The following is a 19,378-nucleotide window of genomic DNA, read 5'->3' on the forward strand; positions in this document are numbered from 1 at the left end:
CATGAGAGAGAAAATGAGAGAGGACTGAGGCATTATTACATAATATGCAAATATATAATTGTCTTAATGGCTTTTATGTGATATTAAAGCGATAGTTTACTGCAAAATCTTGACATGTTTTCAATTCAGAAATTCACCATGAAATCAAAATTGACATTGACAATTCTTGTTTTTTATGGAATATTGCAGTATTCATTATAAATGATTTATCCATGCACATCATTATTTTTTTTTTGTTAAATTCACATGCCCTCCTAATCTTTAATCAGATGCCATTTTGTTTTTGGGATCTACTAGAATAGGTTTTCATGCTTGAATCTTCAAAAAAAAAAAAAAAAAAAATTTCATATTTTTCTACATTGTTGCAGCACCTCTCTTCCCAGTCTGTCAGTAACGCTCTGTTTAGTTTCTGTCTCGATGAAGCCCCTCCTTCTGAAAAGCACAATGTGCTCTGATTGGTCGACTGGATCAGTGTGTTTTTCAACCACTTCGAGTGTATTTCAGAAATGTTACCCCCCTTACCATAACTGCAAGTTATAACACACTACTAATGCAACTCAACCAGGCAACTTTATTTTGCATATGCCTTGGACGGGAATTATTTAAATGAGGAACATTGTGATGTGTTCGTTTCCAGAAGAAAACTCAAGACTACAATGGAGGTGTTTTAGGGAGTTCAGAAACAGTGACACTGATATAGAGAATAACTCCCGCTGGAGTGACTATGTGCTTTGTAACTTTACAGACCTTTTTCATTCTCAAACAGCAAAATTACATACTAAAGAAAGTTGAAAATGTAAAAAAATATATTTATTTTAACACATAACAAAACAGATTTATTTGAAATCGGTCATTTACTTCGTAGTCCAGATCCAGGTGGTCAAACTCTCCATTTGTGCGGAAGCTCTGTGTGTGCTGGTCGAGTGTGAAGTTGACGCTGCGTCTGTAGCGTTCGATCAGAACAGAGTGCCAGTGGTCGTCATCCAACAGGCTGCCGCTAGACACTGATGTGTGACCCTGAATGGAGCCGTACTGATTACTGCCTGAAATAGACACAAGCATCAAAAGCTATTAGTGAAACGGGTCAGATGGGTCAAACCAGGATCCATCCAAATTGGCTAAGGAGACAAAAAAAATATTTATAATAATATTGAAAATAGCAGTATTCATATATAGTTTTATATAAAGTGGCTTATAAATTCTCTTGTAGTTTTTAGACATAAATACTTATTTTTATTAAGTTTTGTATTTGGATTTATACTTAGACATTCTCAAAGACTACTTTTTGTCAAGGTTTAGATTTTTTGTTTGTTTGTTTGTTCGAAATGTTGATTTGAAGTGTCAGTTTTTGCATTAATTTTACTACAGTCAAACCTGAACACAGAGGAGGACATTTTGTTACACATAACATGAAAATTCATCATCAAAAATTAACAGTTATGTTTTATCACAGCTTAATAAATCTGGGTTTGATCTGATTTCAACCTTATATTTGAGTCTTTTGGCTCAATTTTACCATATTTTTACAGCCACACCAGTTCATGAATTAAGTAATGTGCACTTTTTTCTGCACATTACCACCAAAGGATTCTCTGAGTTTTTGTATGTTTTTGTATTTGCCCATTTTTTTCCTGTCGGTCATTTTTGACCACGAAGGAGCCAAGTGTGACTATTTCTTTTTGGATCCTTTAACATATCCAAATCATGTCCATGATTTTTTTATGTGTTCACATAGCTAATGCGACAAAAGTCACCAAGTGTCATCCCATTCTGATGAAGCAAAAAAGCGTAAAATTTCAAAACGTAAATAATTTTACCGAAGAGGACCAGAGGGTTAAAAAAAACCGTACTAACCCCTAACTTGAATGGTATTGTATCACCATCACTCTTTAGTTAAAAACATTACCCAGGTTGATCTGCAGCAGTAGTTTGGCTCGCTGTAGCTCTAGAGTGATATAATCGCCCTGTTGTCCCTCTCCGTGCAGCAGAATGCCGTCTCCTTTAGTGGTCTTAAACTTCAATGATATCACATCCTTCAAGATCTTCATCTTTTTCTGTCTGAACCGATAGGAAATCACTCCCTGGCCGTCAAAGCTGATCATGTCCGCCCCTGAATGCAAGAATATGGGTCAGTCTCAAACAAACATTTGAAGTCTTTTCTCATGTTTTTTTCCAATCAACCAACTGATGATGCAACAGTGGTGAAACTGAACATATTTGCTTTTAAAGGGACCATATCATGAATGATTATGCAGAATATTCCTTGATCTTCAAATAAACATTCAGTGTGTATTATATATACTCTGACTTTGAAAACTTGACACTCCGTCCACAGCCCAAGAAGACCAAACACAATATGCTAAAGAGCCTGTTTTTGAAGAATGATGCAACTATACTGGTCCCGACAACAAAGTAAGCAAGCAATGCCTAAAGTAAGAATTGCACAAAGAGGTTAGGTAATGAAAGGGTTAAAATATTATTAAAATGTTTAAAAAAGACCACTTTAACATCTACTCACAGTAAGCGCAGCCATAGATCTCCACTCTCAGACCAATTTTCCCCTCCTCACTCCAGTCCAGCGGGATGAAACGCACGTATCGAGCCACGAAAGGGTGCTGCAGTTCATTCCGCACGGCCCGTTCTGAGTCCCAGTTACCTGAAAATGTCTGAGGCAGAAAAGAGTGAAACACTTTATAAAGGCATTGAGAAAACCTCCTTCTGTGAGTGAGACACTCCATTACTACTCATTCTGTGTACACAGATCAATACGACAGGCTCTCGGCACGTATCTCCAGGAGAACTGGCTTTGCATCTTAATTTATTTTCATAAGCACTGTTATTGAGCATTTCAGCAAGGAGGGAATTATGTGTGCCGTAATGTGTCGTGGGAAATTAATGGAAGCTTGTTTCTGCCATGAAATAAAAATAAAAAAAGGTAATTGCGACTTTTTATCTTACAATTCTGACTTTTTTCGTGCAATTGCAAGTTTATATCATACAATGTTGACTTTTTTCTCAGAATTGCGAGATCTAAACTCACAATTGCGAGTTATAAAGTCAGAATTGCGTGATATAAAATCCGAATTGCAAATTATAAAGTCAGAATTGTGTGATATAAAATCAGAATTGCAAATTATAAAGTCAGAATTGCAAATTATAAAGTCAGAATTGCGTGATAACTCGCAATTGTGACAAAAAAAAGTCAGAATTGTGACTTTGTATTTTGTAATTCTGACTTTATAACTCAAAAAAGTCAGAATTGTGAGATAAAAAGTTTTTATTTTTTTATTTAGGGGTGGAAACAAGCTTCCATAGAAATCAGTGTAATTGCATTTGCAATCTTGAGACAAAAATATGCATGTTAGCATTTGAAAATCAGAAATAATAAATGAGATCTCCTTAATATCTCAAATGCTTCTCCTAGAGAGCAATAATAGTAAATAGAGAGCAAATATTGACTTCTTAATTAATTCTTATGCAGGTTTTCTCAGATTAAAACAAGAGACTTTTGCAAAAGTCTTCAGCTTATCAGATTTTTATAGAAAAACACAGTTTTATGTCTCAGAGTTTCAGAAGAAATCTCAAAAATGATTTAAATTGTGCTTAGATAGTCAGCAATAAAATTAATGATTTCAATATATAACTTTCTCATTTTAAAAGAAAAAGATTTACTGTCCAGAATATATAGAGGAAAAGTTTCACTTTTTTTCTAAACCTTTGTGGGTCATGTGAATTTTGCACGACACAGCAGCAGCTGTTATTCTCAGATTTGGTAACCCAAAAACAATATTTACTCCCTGAGCTATAAATCACAGTGTTCCCTGTAAACTCACCCATATGTTGCTGTCCTGCCGATACGGCTTCCAGTTGCTTCCCGTGTCACTGTAGAGAAGCCTGTAATGTTTCGTCCAATCAGAGCTGCTGTATCTGCCCTGTGTTGCTATGGCAGTGATCTGTTTCCTGGCCCTGAGGTCCACCTGTAGCCACTGGTACCTGTCGGAGTCTAACGGTGACCATCCTCCATTGCCTATCAAAGACAAAGTACAAGTCAAATCGGATGTGAGGAAACAGCACATGCTGCCAAGCTTGAATTACGATCCACATCGCAGCTCCATAATGCTCCATTAGCACTATACTTCCTTAACGGTAGCCAGAATGTGCATTAAAATTCATTATGACCTACAGAGATGTTTTCTCTATTATGCAATCTAAGCAAATCCTAAAGTATACTTTATCTGCATTGAATCGCACCGCATCTCTGTCTAAATGTCAACCAATGAGGAAAGAGACACAGCGGACATGAGAGTGACATTCATGCTGTGAATAGCCATACTACTCTTACATTTTCTGCAGTATGCAAATTTTCTTTATGCATGGTTGACCCAGATGACCTACTACTATACAATACAGGATGTGTATCCTACAGCGCAATGCTATTGAGTAGACCTTACATTTCCAGTGTGATGAATGAACCTGGAAGTGATTGCAGCCGAGGTTTTTAACATTGTGCCTCATTATTTATACTGACCCGTTTATACAAATTTGGATCAAAATGCAAATTTATGCCAACATTTTGCATGCAAATTAACTGTATTTAATTGGACACCTCTTACAGCCAAATAAGGTAATGTGCTAACAATGGAGCATACTACATCACTGCATTAAGTATACTTCACATACTATTTTTTTTTTAGTAGGCAGTATTCAATGTACACTCCCATTCACAAGTTTATCAGTAAGATTTTTATTTTTTGAAAGAAATTAATAATTTTACTGAGCAAGGACACATTAAATTTCATCAAAGGTTACAGTAAAGACCTTTATAATGTTACAAAAGATTTCTATTTCATACAAATGCTGATCTTTTGATCTTTCTATTAATCAAAGAATCCTAAAAAACACAAAATAATTTGAAAAATATGAAGCAGCACAATTGTTTTCAACATAATAAGAAATGTTTCTTGAGCATCAAATCAGCATATTAGAATGATTTCTGAAGGATCATGCGACACTGAAGACTGGAGTAATGATGCTGAAAATTCAGCTTTGCATCACAGGAATAAATTACATTTTAATGGATATTCATATAGAAAACAGTTATTTCAAATGGTAATAATAATGATTGAATAAATGCGGCCTTGATGAGCATGAGGCTTCTCTGTACGCTAGTAATCCATTCTGAACACAGCCGTAAAGCTCATCCTCACCTACTCTCCTGTTGAGTTTTGCATAGCCAGCGCCAAAATCAGCTGCCAACACGGAGGAGCTGGTGAAGGCGCTGTAGGGAAGGGGTGAAGCCAACACCTCATCACACCTCTCTGAAAAAAACAGAAACAGAAAAACATATGTTTGAAATATCTCTAAACAGATTGTATATCACAATTATAGAAAAATGCAGCCATTCAGATAGAACACTCCTTTAATATCAAGTTTCTTTAAAATTCAGTGGCAATAGTGCATACATGTCAACATTATGTTGCAAATCTCCTCTTTAGTACAATCTGACAAATAAATGCAGTTTTTATATGGTGTTCTAATACATTACTGATGCATTTTTCCACATTTAGAACAGTCAGAATTAATCTTGTAATGATTTCTATCCTAGTGCATTATACATGAAAACACCATCCGAAAGTAACTCAACACCTCTCAGCTTAGCAAAGTCAAGGTTTGTTAGAAAGTCAACACAAAATTCAGAAGCTTTCAGAAGTGGAACATGTGTCTCACTGAAAGCCCCTTCATGTTTCTGGCCACTGTGGGTGCGGTCAGTCTGCAGAGTTTAAATAGGCTCCTCGTAACCCAATTTCTCTGACCAGAGGAGGACAGATTCAAGGCCAGAGTCTGAGTACTCCTCTCTCACCAACATGAGTCTCTATTTATGGGCCTCATGATTTACAGTGTTAATACAAATCATTTTTAAGACAGTGCAGCAGTGGCGTGCACAGACCTCCGCGAAGGCAGGGGTGCAATCGCGTTCTGGGGTGGTGATTGTTCTCCCGCGGTAGAGACTTCTCCCCGGGGGGGGAGAAGTAGGAACGCAGGGGCACCGCGATGCGACCGCAAAGGGCACTTTCACTTTTGCGATCAATGTGCACGCCACTGCAGTGCAGTAAAAAGACATCTTAAAACTTTACCAGATAAATTCAAACTTCTTTTCAAATGCATTCAATTCATCTTAGTGTCATGAGATGGTTGCTACAATGAGGCACACGACAAGAATAATTCAAGGAAACAGTCTTTTATGCAAAAACCCAGAAAAACTCGGGAAACAGATTTAACAACCACTTAATATAGACAACACCACACAATGAACTGAATGAAGACAGGACTTAAATACAAGAGGAACTAATAAGTTAATTAATTGGAAAGCAGGTGATCAGGATAATTAATCAAAGGAACAAAAGTGACACACACTGGGTCAAATGACAGGGCACACAGGCAAACAGGAACAGGGAAAACAGAACCAAAACACGTTGAATCTAAACCAAAACAGAACAAAATATAACCATTAAACTTAGTCACATGAATTTTTTAGATCATTCACCATATTTATGGCCATCAGTGGGGAAAAGTAATGGTGATGAATACAAAAAGATAAAAAAAAAAAAAAAACATGTACAAAGATACCAAGAAAAAACAATAAACTAAAACTATTCAATCATTTTCAGTAGCCGAAATAAAGCTGAAACAAAATAAAATATAAATATTACATGAAAATGTTGCCCTATGCCTGTTTTGTAAGTTGACTTTCATTGAATTTCTTTGTATGGCAAAAAGGAACTGAAGAAAAACATTTATACATATTCTCATGTTGATCAAAACATATAACTTTTTGGGTGAACTGTGATAAATGTTCACATTATTCAACCAGCATATATGTTAACTACACACAAAAAAAAAAATAACGTGTTGGCTCAACGATAATAATTAACCCAACAGTTTGCAGTTATGACAGCTTCAAATGAAATTATGTTCAACCAACAAATTATACTGAGTTAAATGAACTTAATAATTTGTAACATAAACTAATTTTTAAGTTGGTTACTCAGAAAAATCCAACATGTCCTCCAACCAATACGCCCATGTAGGTCGTTTGTCCCTTCCCTGAAATACATCCCATAGGAGCGTTTACTAAAGTTGCACCACTACCGACAACAGGACACGTTCATTTTAATGCATTGTTCCCTTTTATCTGCATCATATTTCGGGTTTCGTGTGGCTCAGTTGGTAGAGCATTGCAATATACAACAATATGCAGTCATGCGATCGTGGGTTTGATCCCAGGGAACTCATGTGCTCATAAAGTATATATGCACTATAAATCACTAAGGGTAGGTTTAGGGTTGGGTAGGGGTAGGTGTAGGTGTAGTCGTTAATAAAAAGAAATGAGTTTTGCTAAATGGAAATAGGACAAATGGTGGGTAAGGGACAGTGTAAAAAGTCCACATATTGATTTAAATGAACACGCATTTTGATTGGTAACGACGGTCATACGTCATTTCATGACGGCAGACTTAGCACAACACTGTCATTATTTTTACGCCAGCTAGAGGGCGCATGACTTTAAAATGTAAATATAGATCAAAAAAAGGTGCTTGAAAAAATGACCTATAGGGTCGTTTTTTGGAGGAGGACAGTCTCAAAAAATCAGTCTCTTCAACTACTATTTCAGTTCAAATCCACAGCTATCATAGCACAATGCTTAATGTAACTTATTAAGCATGTATTTTTAATGAACAAGTAGCGCAGTCATTGCTTATAGAGTCAATTTACCTTCATGTCATCTTCAGCACAGGTAACCACAAAAACTTCATTACAGAAACTCTATTGAATGTCAAACATAACAGCATTAAACACTAACAGGTCTTTCTCTTCACAAATAAAATAACACTTAAAGTGACAGTTCACCCAAAAATGAAAATTCTGTCATCAATTACTCACCTTCAAGTTGTTCCAAACCTGTATGAATTTCTTTCTTCAGCTGAAGAATTTAGGTTTTTGGTTCCCGTTGATGTTATTTTGTCCATACTATAGAAGTCAATAGGGGCCAGTCAACTGTTTGGTAACCAATATTCTTTTTAAAATATCTTTTTTTGTCTTCAGCAGAAGAAAGAAATTCATACAGGTTTGGAACAACTTGAGGGTGAGTAAATGATGACAGAATTTTCATTTTTAGGTGAACTATCCCTTTAATTTCAACATAATTAATTTATTCTCTTTATCCAGTCCAATGCAAAGCATGCTGGGAACTAGAAATCTACTACCAAAATTTCAAAGTTATCAAACAATTTCATTAAGTTACTACAACTTAAGTTTTTTAAAAATTCGATTTGAGTTTAAATTATACACAGCGTTAAGTTAATGTAATGATCAAAAATATTATGTCAACAGAACTCAATAAAATAATGTTTGCAACTTAAAAGGTTTAACTAAATCAATAAATTAGAATTTTTAACTTGCAACCATGCATTTATTTAAGCTGTGGTATCAGGCTGAATTACTTTTTAGAGTGTAGTTTCAGAGGTAAGGCACAACAAAAGTGACTTTAAATCAGTTAAATACACACATGGATGTCTACATGGAAAATGCTGCATGAACAAAAACAAAACATTTCAATGAGTCATCATGCAGCAGATGGATTTCACATACAGACATGAGTGATTATTTCCCGCTGTGAGAGGATGTGTCGATGTTCTTATAACATGGATGCATTTTCTCTGACACGTTCTGCATCTAGTGAACCCTCCAGAGATCACATAAATGTCAGCAAGCACATTTGCAATGTTGACCTTCAACCAGATGTGATGAGGTTGAGTCCTCAAAGATGGCTATTTCCCATCATACGGAAATATGCTTACTAATTTGATCAGCAAGAGACACGTTGTACACTATGCTCATGTCAATAAATGCCCAGAGCAGACATTTTATGGAGTCATTTCCATCTTGAAAACATCATTTTGCTACTAATAATGTTTTTTCAAAAGCTAATGTACCGGTTACCAAGTAGACATCAGTGTCATAAGCAGCGTGTCCACCGCAGGAAGTTTTCCCAAGAACTAGAGACTAAATTTTCCCCTCAGAAAGTCCTTGCTCGCAAGTTAGTACTTTTCAAAGTTCAGGAACTTTCGGGGGTGGGACTTGGGCGCTGAACATGCTGATTGGTTCAGTTCACAAAGCATTTTATTTCAACCACCATTTTTAAAACTCTGTTGCGGTGAGTGCCGTGCAGTAAGAGTTGTTTGCTATTTGAATCCAGTCATAAGTTAGTCTTGTTAGTTAGTGACATGTAGTTGCACTTAGTAATAATGTCTAAAGTGGGCCATTGAAATAAAATGTAACCAATAAAGGAGTTGATCATCATTATATTCCAAAAAATAAATGCTTAAAATGTGTTTTTTTTAATTTATTTATTTATTTATTTTATCCACAGAATGTTATCAATCACATCATTTGAGATTTGGTAGAAATGACAGAAATTTTAGAAAAATGAAACATAACAGAATTCTCCTTTGATGCATGTATATAAACTTTTTTCTTCTTTTTAGGGGTCAAACACCAAAGATGCGTTGTATCCGGGTTTTTTTTTTTTTTTGTATCCTGTTGTTCTTATTTTTTCTTCTTCTTCCGCTCGAGTCTAGGCAGCCCATAGATGGCAAAGAGTATAGTAAAAAGTTGTGAAATTTGGCACACAGATAGAGGAAAGTCCCAACATTAACCACAGCAAATTTAGAATCTCTAACTCAATCCCTTTAGCGCCACCAACTGGAGTCGCCCGAAGCACAACCATGTCTCATTTCGGAGCACTGCTCACAAGGCTATCGGCTCCAAAAAAGAAACGCCCTTCCACGTACAACTAAACACTTCAGTACAGTGATCGTGAATTCCTTTGAGCTCTAGAATTAGAGCGAGAGCGCGATTGCTCAGAGGATATTCTTTGATCGAACACCAGAGTGCTCATATATTGATCGTGATCTTCTCCTGGGATAAACCTTTCATTTACCCAGAGAGCCCATGAATCTCATGGATTCAACACTGATCTCTCTCTTCAGCCTCAGGTGCTGTGTAATATGACTCAGATTACTGATATCAGCTCTACAGCAGGTCAATGAGAAATTACAAATTTACAGCCAATGAGAACATTTTTGAGAACTTTGGAAAAGATTATATATATATATATATATATATGGCTTTGGACTCATTGGAATACATTATATTTTAAAATGTATTCAAATAGAGAGCAGTTATTTTATTGTTTTTACTGTATTTTTAATCAAATAAATGCAGCCTTGGTCAAAAACATAAAAAAAAGAAAAACATTAAAAACTGTTGGGCCCTAAAAGATCCCAGTAATCTCAATAAGGTCTAAAATTGTGCCCAGATTTGCCATGATACAAAAGTCTACAATCAAATGTCAGAGATCTCAATTTGAACTCAAACATTTCTCATTAAATTGATGATCAAATCACTAGAATCACCAAACAGAGTTGCTGAAAAATGTTTCGAACACTATATTGAACTATCTACTTTTTAAAAGTACCAATCACCCCTCTATGATCCACCAAAGAAAAACATTTCCCAGCAGTCTGTTCCACTCTCTGAGATCTGTCCTTATTCTGCCTCTCACCTCATTACACACAGCTCTAAAACAACAGGTTTAAATTGACTTTGAGTCTGCTGAGTCGAGGTTGTGTCAAAAATAACCCTTGTGTCCTCTAAAAAAAGATAATGATATTCTCAGGCTCCTGTTGTAGGAGATACACACTCATCCTCAGTTTGAGCAGTGTGAAGACTCTTACATATTTTTTCTGTGTGTGTTTGGGGAAGACGTGAAAAAGCTAAGAATGCTGTGTAATGAAATCAGTCCATGCTGTTCACAGCCATGAAATTTACTTTTTCTAGGGTTAGTGACTCTGTTCCAAAACCTAGTGTGCTGCCATTTTAAGGCGTAATGTTGATTACACAAAATTTAATTTCCACTTTTTAAAAAAAGAGAGAAAAAAAGAAGAGAAAACAAAAATAAACTAGTATTTCACAGTGCAATCAGTCTAGTGCTTCTATATGAGTTGCAGCACTAGACAAGAGTGAAGCGAACCACATGAGAGATTGAAACTGATACCACAGATTCACTTTCCCGTTCTAGTTTGGCACAGGTTCCAACTTAGAGAGACAAGGCAGCTCACCAGTTTATGGAGCATAATGTGTGTTCTCCAATATTTATGCAGCGGTCTTAAGGAAAGATAGATAAACAGAGAGCGAATAAGACAAGAAAAACATGAAGGCATATTGGTCTCACTGAAATACAGATACCTCAGTTGCCAAATATTTTGGCTCTGAATCAGCATTTGTATGGATCCTTCACAGTGTGTAGTGAACAAACAGTCCATTAGTCTGCCAGACAAACATCTCTCTCACTGAGCCAGCAATGTACAGTCAATGCCCATAGAACGAGTCTCGCAAAGCCGGACTTTTGACTATCGGCATGAATCTGGCCAAGAACCACCCACTTAGACTGGAAGGGGCTGTCTGAATGACATGCTTTAGGAGCTGGTGAATCTGAAATCGATGATACCACAATAATACAGCAGCCTGCAACACGCTGTGAGCTCAATCAAAATGCTGTACAGAGAACACTGAAGAAATCAGTGGAAAAAAATGTGTGGCCAGAATTTCTAAGCAGCCAAAAGAAGAAAGTAACTATAAAGAAATTGTCAAGATGAACTTTGTTGATAATATGGCAAACATAAAACGAAAGGATGGATGGACAGACAGACAGAGAGACAGACAGACAGACAGATAGATAGATAGATAGATAGATAGATAGATAGATAGATAGATAAACCTCTGACGTTCAGCAGCTTCATTTAAACTGCAGGCTCAAAGAGAAATCAGTAATGTTTAGAGGCACGGTGGCCTAGACAAAATAGCTTTCTCGTCGGTAAATGACTCAAAATGATGCGCACATCTCTCAAAGAGCTTCTGTTGTTGTGTTCATGGTTCTCTTTCTGCCTCTGTGGCCTTCATGTGCTTCGAGATGCAGCAATCCAGGCAGTAGTGTTTACAGTTGTTTTTTTTTACGATCACTAGAACCCATTTCTCAATACTTAGGTCACTTTTTTAAAACTCTTCCCACTTTGAGCAACAAAGCAGTCTATGTACGCTAAACTGTGGATCATTTATCATTGCTTTGAGACAATATACATTCAACGACTACTTTTTTCGAATTACATGAATTTTACACAACCATCACAAAAACTTTATGTACCTACAGGTTCATCTTCATGCCTCAAATTGTGCAGCTAGCCTCCCCAAAGGCAACTGAATAGCAATGTCCTAGCAGCCACAGTGGTGAGTTTAGGTCACCTTAATGAAAATGTGTCCTTTTCCTATTGGTGAATACATTAGTGAGGTTCGCATTCATCAATCTATCTAATTATCTGTCAAACCATGTGAGAACACAACATGGTCATGCCTTCAAACATGTATGTATAGTTGACAAATCCTGAACAAACAGTATCTGCTACCAAACACTATTAGTAATCAGAGATATAGACACTATTTGCCTCATGTATTGTTATATAATTGCATATTGATAATCTTAAAAACAATATCTTCTTTCAATGATTTCCTCTGCTTGCTGATACCTGCAGTAACAGAAGCATACAGAATACAGAGAAAATTTAATTATGAAATTACTTCGAGGAACCGATCAATGTCAAAAGGAGACAAGTGCTGCATGTCTTAATGAATACTGACATATCTATTCAAGCATTAGCCACATTAATGAAAATCCACCGGAGTAAAAGGCATTATGAGTTGAATACATGGAAACTGCAACATAAGAGAGATGTTTGTCATGCATATGAATGCTACTGATTGATCAGTCGTCAGCGCAGCAGCTCTCAGATCAAATATGGAGCAGGTTTGACATCATGATGTTTGATTAAAAGATACTTGAGAACCTATGACGTTATATTATCAACATCCAAACCTCCACTGTGCTTCTGTCTTTCAAAGAAAATAATAGCAGCCTAAAGGTTTGGAACAACATTATAACTTCCTGATACTCGCTTACTGCTTATCGGCGAAAGTAGAGAGTTTACATATCAGCAAATTTCAAAATGAATAATTCCTGCCTGCTTTTAAAGCCATGCAGCACAACACCCATGAGAGTAGGACATAATCAACATAAGAATGCAAAATGATCAAATTATTAAAGTACCTTTAATATTTCATGATTAACTCTGCTATAGCCTTGCAGAGACTTTTGCAAACCTTGCCAGACTAGTAGTTCCTCTGAAGCGCTCTGTTGGAGCCTGTTACCTTCAAGTCAACTTTCCATCTCAGAGGACAGATAAAAAGCTTGTGATTTTGAAAAGCTCTCACCATTTTTGTGAGCAGTATGTATCAGACAGTCCATAGGCAGCCTGTGAATGCGCTAGAATACTGCAGTATCTTGAATGAATGAACTTGACAAGAAGCTGGTTGAGTATGTTAAATCTAACCTATAGCTTCTACATTTAAAGGTAGGGTAGGCAATTTTTTGTTTTACTGGTTAAAACTCTCTTCACATCCTGACAGCAATCAATAATAGAAGTGGTCTAAATATTAAAAAAAATGTACATATATCTTCCATGGAAATCTCAGGACCAAAAAATGACAATGATGTGATGATAGGATGTCCTACCTGTCTGTCAATATATGTATTTCCATACCTCCACGCACCTGCTCGCGCAGACATCACACGTCATCAGCGTGGTCTGTAAGGCTATGCAGAGTTGTAGACAGACAGTCACTGAGCACCACAAACAAAGAGCAGCCGCCTTTTACAGCTCCTCCTGAACCAAAACAACAAGTTTATGCTGCGTTCACACCGTGTTGTAACCGTAATTACGAGATGGCAACCCGTAACGTTCTACGCATGGCTGTTCACGTCCTCAGACTCAGATATATGCGTATAGCAACACTATCAACGTCGAAATGAATCTGCAGCAATCAGGTGGTACAAGTAAGAGCTCTGTAAGTTGTTTACGTTCATTATTATTGTAATGTTATGTGCTTTGGTCGTTTAAAGCTTTGCAGACTCTGCTGTGCGCGTTCATGTGTTTTGGAGGAGGCGTGGCTTTGGAAATGCTCTGAAGAGAGGGTGGGATCTCATGCTTTCAAAGCTAGCTTGCTATTGCTAGCCTCTCCGAAATTGCCTACCCTACCTTTAAGATTTAAAAGTATGCCATTTTATGCACTACAAAAATCATATTCTTAATGAGCATTTTTGTTTTATTTCCCAGTTATAATATCTGAGATCAGGATAAGCTTACTTGAGAAACATCACTAAGATGACAAAAAGATTTTGGTTTGTATAAGAATTCAATCTTTACGCTATGTATTTAAGTGAAAAAAAAAACCCATACTGTATACAAAAAGTCTTTTCAAAAATAGTCTCAAGTCAGATTCAAAAATATATAATAAAGTATTAAAAGCCTCTTTAATAAAAGTCTTATGGAAATTTTGCTTGGAATTTATGGTCATAAAACAAGAAAAAAAAAAAAGAGTCAACACTTTCCCTGGAATGATAATCCCATTGAAACTCCATAAAGTGAGTATTAAGACACTAAAATCTGTTTTACTCATGGCTGAATCCTGCTCATGTGAGCCAGCATCTGCTCTAAGTCAACATGTTTAATTACCTTTGTGGTGTAGATGTCAATTATGAAGCTACAGTCAACAGCCACATCTTGAATTAATGAGTTGACAGGTCATCGCAATTGGCCTTTGTTTGCCTCCTCTTGCTCTCCAAACCACATCTGTTCATGGGGGATAGTTCATAAATTGGGATTTGATTGAAAACATGAGCTCTCAAAGCCTGGATGGGGAGGAGGGCCTGCCGGAAGGCTTTGTGTCGTTCACGTCTCCCTGGGTGAATCTGTGATTCAGATTCATGGAGCATGTTGGGACTGTGCGTGATAATCAGAGAGGGGGAGTAAATGAAGGCCTAGAGGCATAATAGGGGGAATCTCACAAAACACGCCAATGTCACATTTCCTCCCAAAATTAAAAGGAAAAAATTACATTTTTTAAAATTAAAATAAAATTTTAGAAAATTAACAGGACCAGTAAAGGGTTTTTTTTTTTTTTTTGTATTGTGATATTATTTTTATGACAACTAAGCACATTTTGCCATAAAAATTAGTTTTAATTTAGATTTTTTTTAATCACTTGCTAGATTCTATTACTGTAATTTCCATATTCTTTACTGTATTGCAGTAGAAAAATTACAATAATACAACTATTTTATTTAAATCTGCATAGAATGTCCCCACAAGGATAGTAATACTGGGACATTTTTTGGTCGCCAGGAGGAAAACAGCTTATAATTCACACTAAATTATGTTTTTTGAACATGTAAAAAAAATGCAGAAGGTTTTCTGTAAGGGTATCATCTATGATATCTGTAAACACAATCCATCTATCCATAGTTTCTGTTGTTTTAAACACTTCTAATGTCTTAGAAACTGCTCTACAGCTCCCACGATGTCCACCTTGTTTATGAACGACCAGCTAACCAAAATAACCACCAACCTTACCAACCCCTGCAGGTGTGACAGTACAGAGACGGAGCGTGAAGTGCTTAGGGAGTGTGTGCTTTTTATCCTCATTGCTTGGAACATGCGGAGGCTTTTGTTCACTCGTGTCCATCTCTGGTGGACAAAGGGAGGTGCCTGGTGAATGGGGGAGGGGTGATATGAAGGGGGGCGGCACGCGCTACGACAAATCAAGATGGCAGGTGCCCGAATCTAAATGAGCTTCCTCATTAGCATCACAAAACACAAGCGGTACTGATCTAGAGTCGCTGCAACAACCAATAGGAGAGCTGAATCGGATCATATTTATCTCTGTCTGTATTGCAGATCAGAATCAGGCTATTTCATAAATGTTTTATTGCCACAGTCAGAATAAGGAGAAATTATATCAGAAACAGCCATGTTTTAATTGCAAATATAACTCATGCTACATGTCATTCCAAACCTGTATGACTTTTTCTCTTCTATGGAACATAAAAAAAACATAAAAGATAAAATTTTGTGCATACAATGAAAGTCAATGGGGTCCAACATTGTTTGGACCACAATGTTTAAAATATCTTCTTTTGCTTCCTGAAGATAAAAGAAAGTCATACAGATTAGGAACAACATGATGGTGAGTAAATGAAGATTTGGTTTAATTTTCCCAATAACATATTTTTACAGATAGACTTTTTAACTTGCCATCAAAAAATAAAAAAAATACTATATTAGAGCCACAAGTATGGAGAAAGGCTTGGCCTAAAAATCAAAATATAATAAAAATCAAAAACTCACCCTCTAATACACTGTTTGATGTCTAAATGTCTTGTCTCATGCTGAGTCTTTAGTTTAATGGATTTCCATGTTCAAAAGTTGTATGTTCGGCTTCTATAAGTAGTCTATGAGTGAGTGATCACTCTCATTTCACATGAAAATGTTGCCACAGTGGTTATCTAAGATGTTTTTGACCTGATTTTGCTGATTTTATGAAAAAACTGGGTTATTCCATTACACTTTATTTACAACACTGTAAAATAACGTTGTAAACGAAACAAAAATTATTGGAGTACTGTATGGTAATACTACCAACTTTTATACCAAGTCGGTACTGAAATTTTAAAAATGTGACGCTTTGAGTGCTGTTGAGTGGATTTGTAAACACCTCTGATTGGTCATTGTGTTCACATGCTCAACATATATTTCTGTGACTGGCTACAATGATCAACGTACGGGAGCGTTTGAAAGCACATGGAAGTGTTTGAATTTGAAAGTGTTTTGAAAGCAGGAGTGTTTGAAAGCAGGCGTCCGCTGATAGACACCTGCACTCAAACGCTCCTGTGTGTATCTGTGTAAGAGCTCAGTGAAGAGCGTCATTGATCTCTATTTACAACATGTTTTTGAAGTGTTGATCATTGTAGCCAATCATAGACATATCTGTTGAGCTCGTGAACACAATGGCCAATCAGAGGTGTTTATGAATCGGCTCAACAGCGCTCAAAGCATCACATTTTTTAAATTTCAGTACTGACTTTCTACTTCAAAATATTCATGTTTAATGTGTTACTTGCCATTTCTTTCACTAGAAACAATTTTCACTAGAAATTTCTGAGTGAAAATTGTTTCAAAGTACACAATTTTTTTCCCTAGAGCCTTACAATGTCTGCAGATAAATCTTATATAATCAGAATTTAATGAATTTACACAAAAATTGATGCACCTCTTGATGGAAATAACATCACAACATTTATTTCCATCAATAGATGCATACATTTTTGGTCAAGATCTTGTGTTGACAATGCAAGAGGTGAGCACTCTGTAAAGTCTCCTCCAGCACATCCCAAAGACTTACACTGAATTTAAGGTCTGGACTTCCTACATGGTTGTTTAAGAAATAAAAAGCTACACGCTCCATCAATTAGGGTTGAAAAACTTTTCCCAAACATGCTAGAAACATAATAATCACAGCAATAATGATCTAGTCATAGACTCTAAAGTATTTGCCTATTTAAATCCAAAAAGTGACTTTTTTTGGGCCGGGCAGTGCAAATTTTACATAATAATCCAAGATGAATGAATTAACAGTAAACTAATCCACCGTAGGAGGCACACCACACGTGCAGCTCCACATTTTCTCCTAGTGCATCTCTGGTTTCTGTGATGCAGCTTTGGGTTTTAGTTATCCTCTCAATCACCCCTTTATCTTTCTTTCTTCTTTTGTTTGTGTGTGTTTCTTTTGTATGTACTATATTAAAGGGTGCCAACATGTCCACATATCTCTTTTAAGTATTTTTTATTCATGTGTTACCCCACGTGGAAAATGAGGCTACATGTTACTGCTGCAGAACAATTTCTTCAGAGAGCTTTGACCTGTATTTTCCATTAGCATATGACACTGATCTATAATAGCCAGAGGAAAACTGACAACATCAACTACAGCATCAATACTTGACTCAGAAAGAAAGACACTACAGTTAACACCAGTAGCACTGGGTAAAAACTGCCAGCTATCCGAAATAAATGTGCTTCATAAATCTGAATCAAATCAACAATTATTTAATCTGAATCAACTTAAATACAGAGATTACATAAGAACAGTAATTTAAATTTAAAATAATTCTTTAAGGTTCAACTTTGCATTTTTTACAGTGATGCAATCATGGTGCATTTAAAAAGGTGCATATGCTCTTATCTATTTTTTTAATCCAAAACTTTTTGAGAGCCACCTACTACAGCAACTGAGCACCATATTTCATAATCATAAACAAAGCTTATGAAACACCCACATAGACGGATAACTAAACAGCAAAACGCTGATATTCCCAAGATGCTCCCATGCAACCAGAAGAGCATTAATGCATGAAATCTCATACGACCATATGGCATGTATAAATCAACTTCTGAGGTCTTTTTTTATTAATAAACCTGTGCGCATGATTTAAATGGTATCATTTTACTCTATTTCAACCAGGCATTTAAAAGTGCAACCTAATAAAGTGTTGATGTTGAATAGATGAAGAGTCACATGCTGACGCATAATAAGAACATTGAACACACACATATACACACGCACACATTCATGTACTTACGGGCTCCTGCGCTGAGCTTCACATAAACACTCCATATCCACAATATCAGCGGCACCTCCAGTCCGACAATCCGTCGCATTCTCACTTTTTTTCCGATGTAAACAAAGAGAACCGCGGCGTTTTGTCCTTCCTTCACTCGCACCCTCCCTGCACGGAAGGGAAGCCTCAGGACTGGCGCTGTTTCTGCGAGATATACGTGCGCAATACAGCCAGCTTTCTGTTTATCCCAGCAAGAAAGGGTCTCGGAAATCGCATTGTTTGTCAAAGCATGTCTTGGAGGAATATCGTTCCACTGAATGCTCGCATTGTTACACCAGAGGAGGGTTTCCGCGACGGTCGCTGTCCAGGTGCTGAAGTTAATGAGGTCTCGCGTTTCCCCCCTCTGCAGGTGAAAGTGGTACAGTCCACCTGCACAGTGAGACTCAATGAGCCGCTGAAAGATATGAAGAGAGGGGTGGACGGTTCTTAAAGGGCTAGTACAAGCAAAAATGAAAATCTTTATGATACTTACCGTCATGTGGTTCCAAACATGAATGTTTTATTCTTGAACGGAACACAAAACAAGAGGTTTTGAAGAGTGTTCATGCTGTGAATGTAGAAAAAGTGTCATAAATATATGTGCACTCCACTCCAAGTCTTCTGAAGCCATATAGCTTAATGTGAGAAATAGACTAAGCTTTAAATCTTTATACACTGATAATCTCAATTAAAAAAAAAAAAAAATCTTATTTG

At 36.6% G+C, this 19,378-nt stretch overlaps 1 protein-coding gene across 1 annotated transcript in view; it reads right to left on the reverse strand.

Moving 5' to 3' along the window:
• The window catches only part of cntnap2b (contactin associated protein 2b), a 42,566-nt gene extending 23,539 nt beyond the window's left edge, over positions 1-19,027 (reverse strand). The window contains exons 1-6 of the mRNA XM_051875118.1: positions 18,647-19,027; positions 5,208-5,318; positions 3,834-4,027; positions 2,519-2,666; positions 1,907-2,110; positions 859-1,043 (exon numbers count right to left, since the gene is read on the reverse strand). Of these exons, the coding sequence (XP_051731078.1) occupies positions 859-1,043; positions 1,907-2,110; positions 2,519-2,666; positions 3,834-4,027; positions 5,208-5,318; positions 18,647-18,725 (921 nt within the window). The 5' untranslated portion in view covers positions 18,726-19,027. The remainder of the gene's footprint in view (positions 1-858; positions 1,044-1,906; positions 2,111-2,518; positions 2,667-3,833; positions 4,028-5,207; positions 5,319-18,646) is intronic.
• Positions 19,028-19,378: the final 351 nt, after the last annotated feature.

This window comes from Ctenopharyngodon idella, chromosome 2, assembly GCF_019924925.1.
Source record: "Ctenopharyngodon idella isolate HZGC_01 chromosome 2, HZGC01, whole genome shotgun sequence".
NCBI lineage: Eukaryota > Metazoa > Chordata > Actinopteri > Cypriniformes > Xenocyprididae > Ctenopharyngodon > Ctenopharyngodon idella.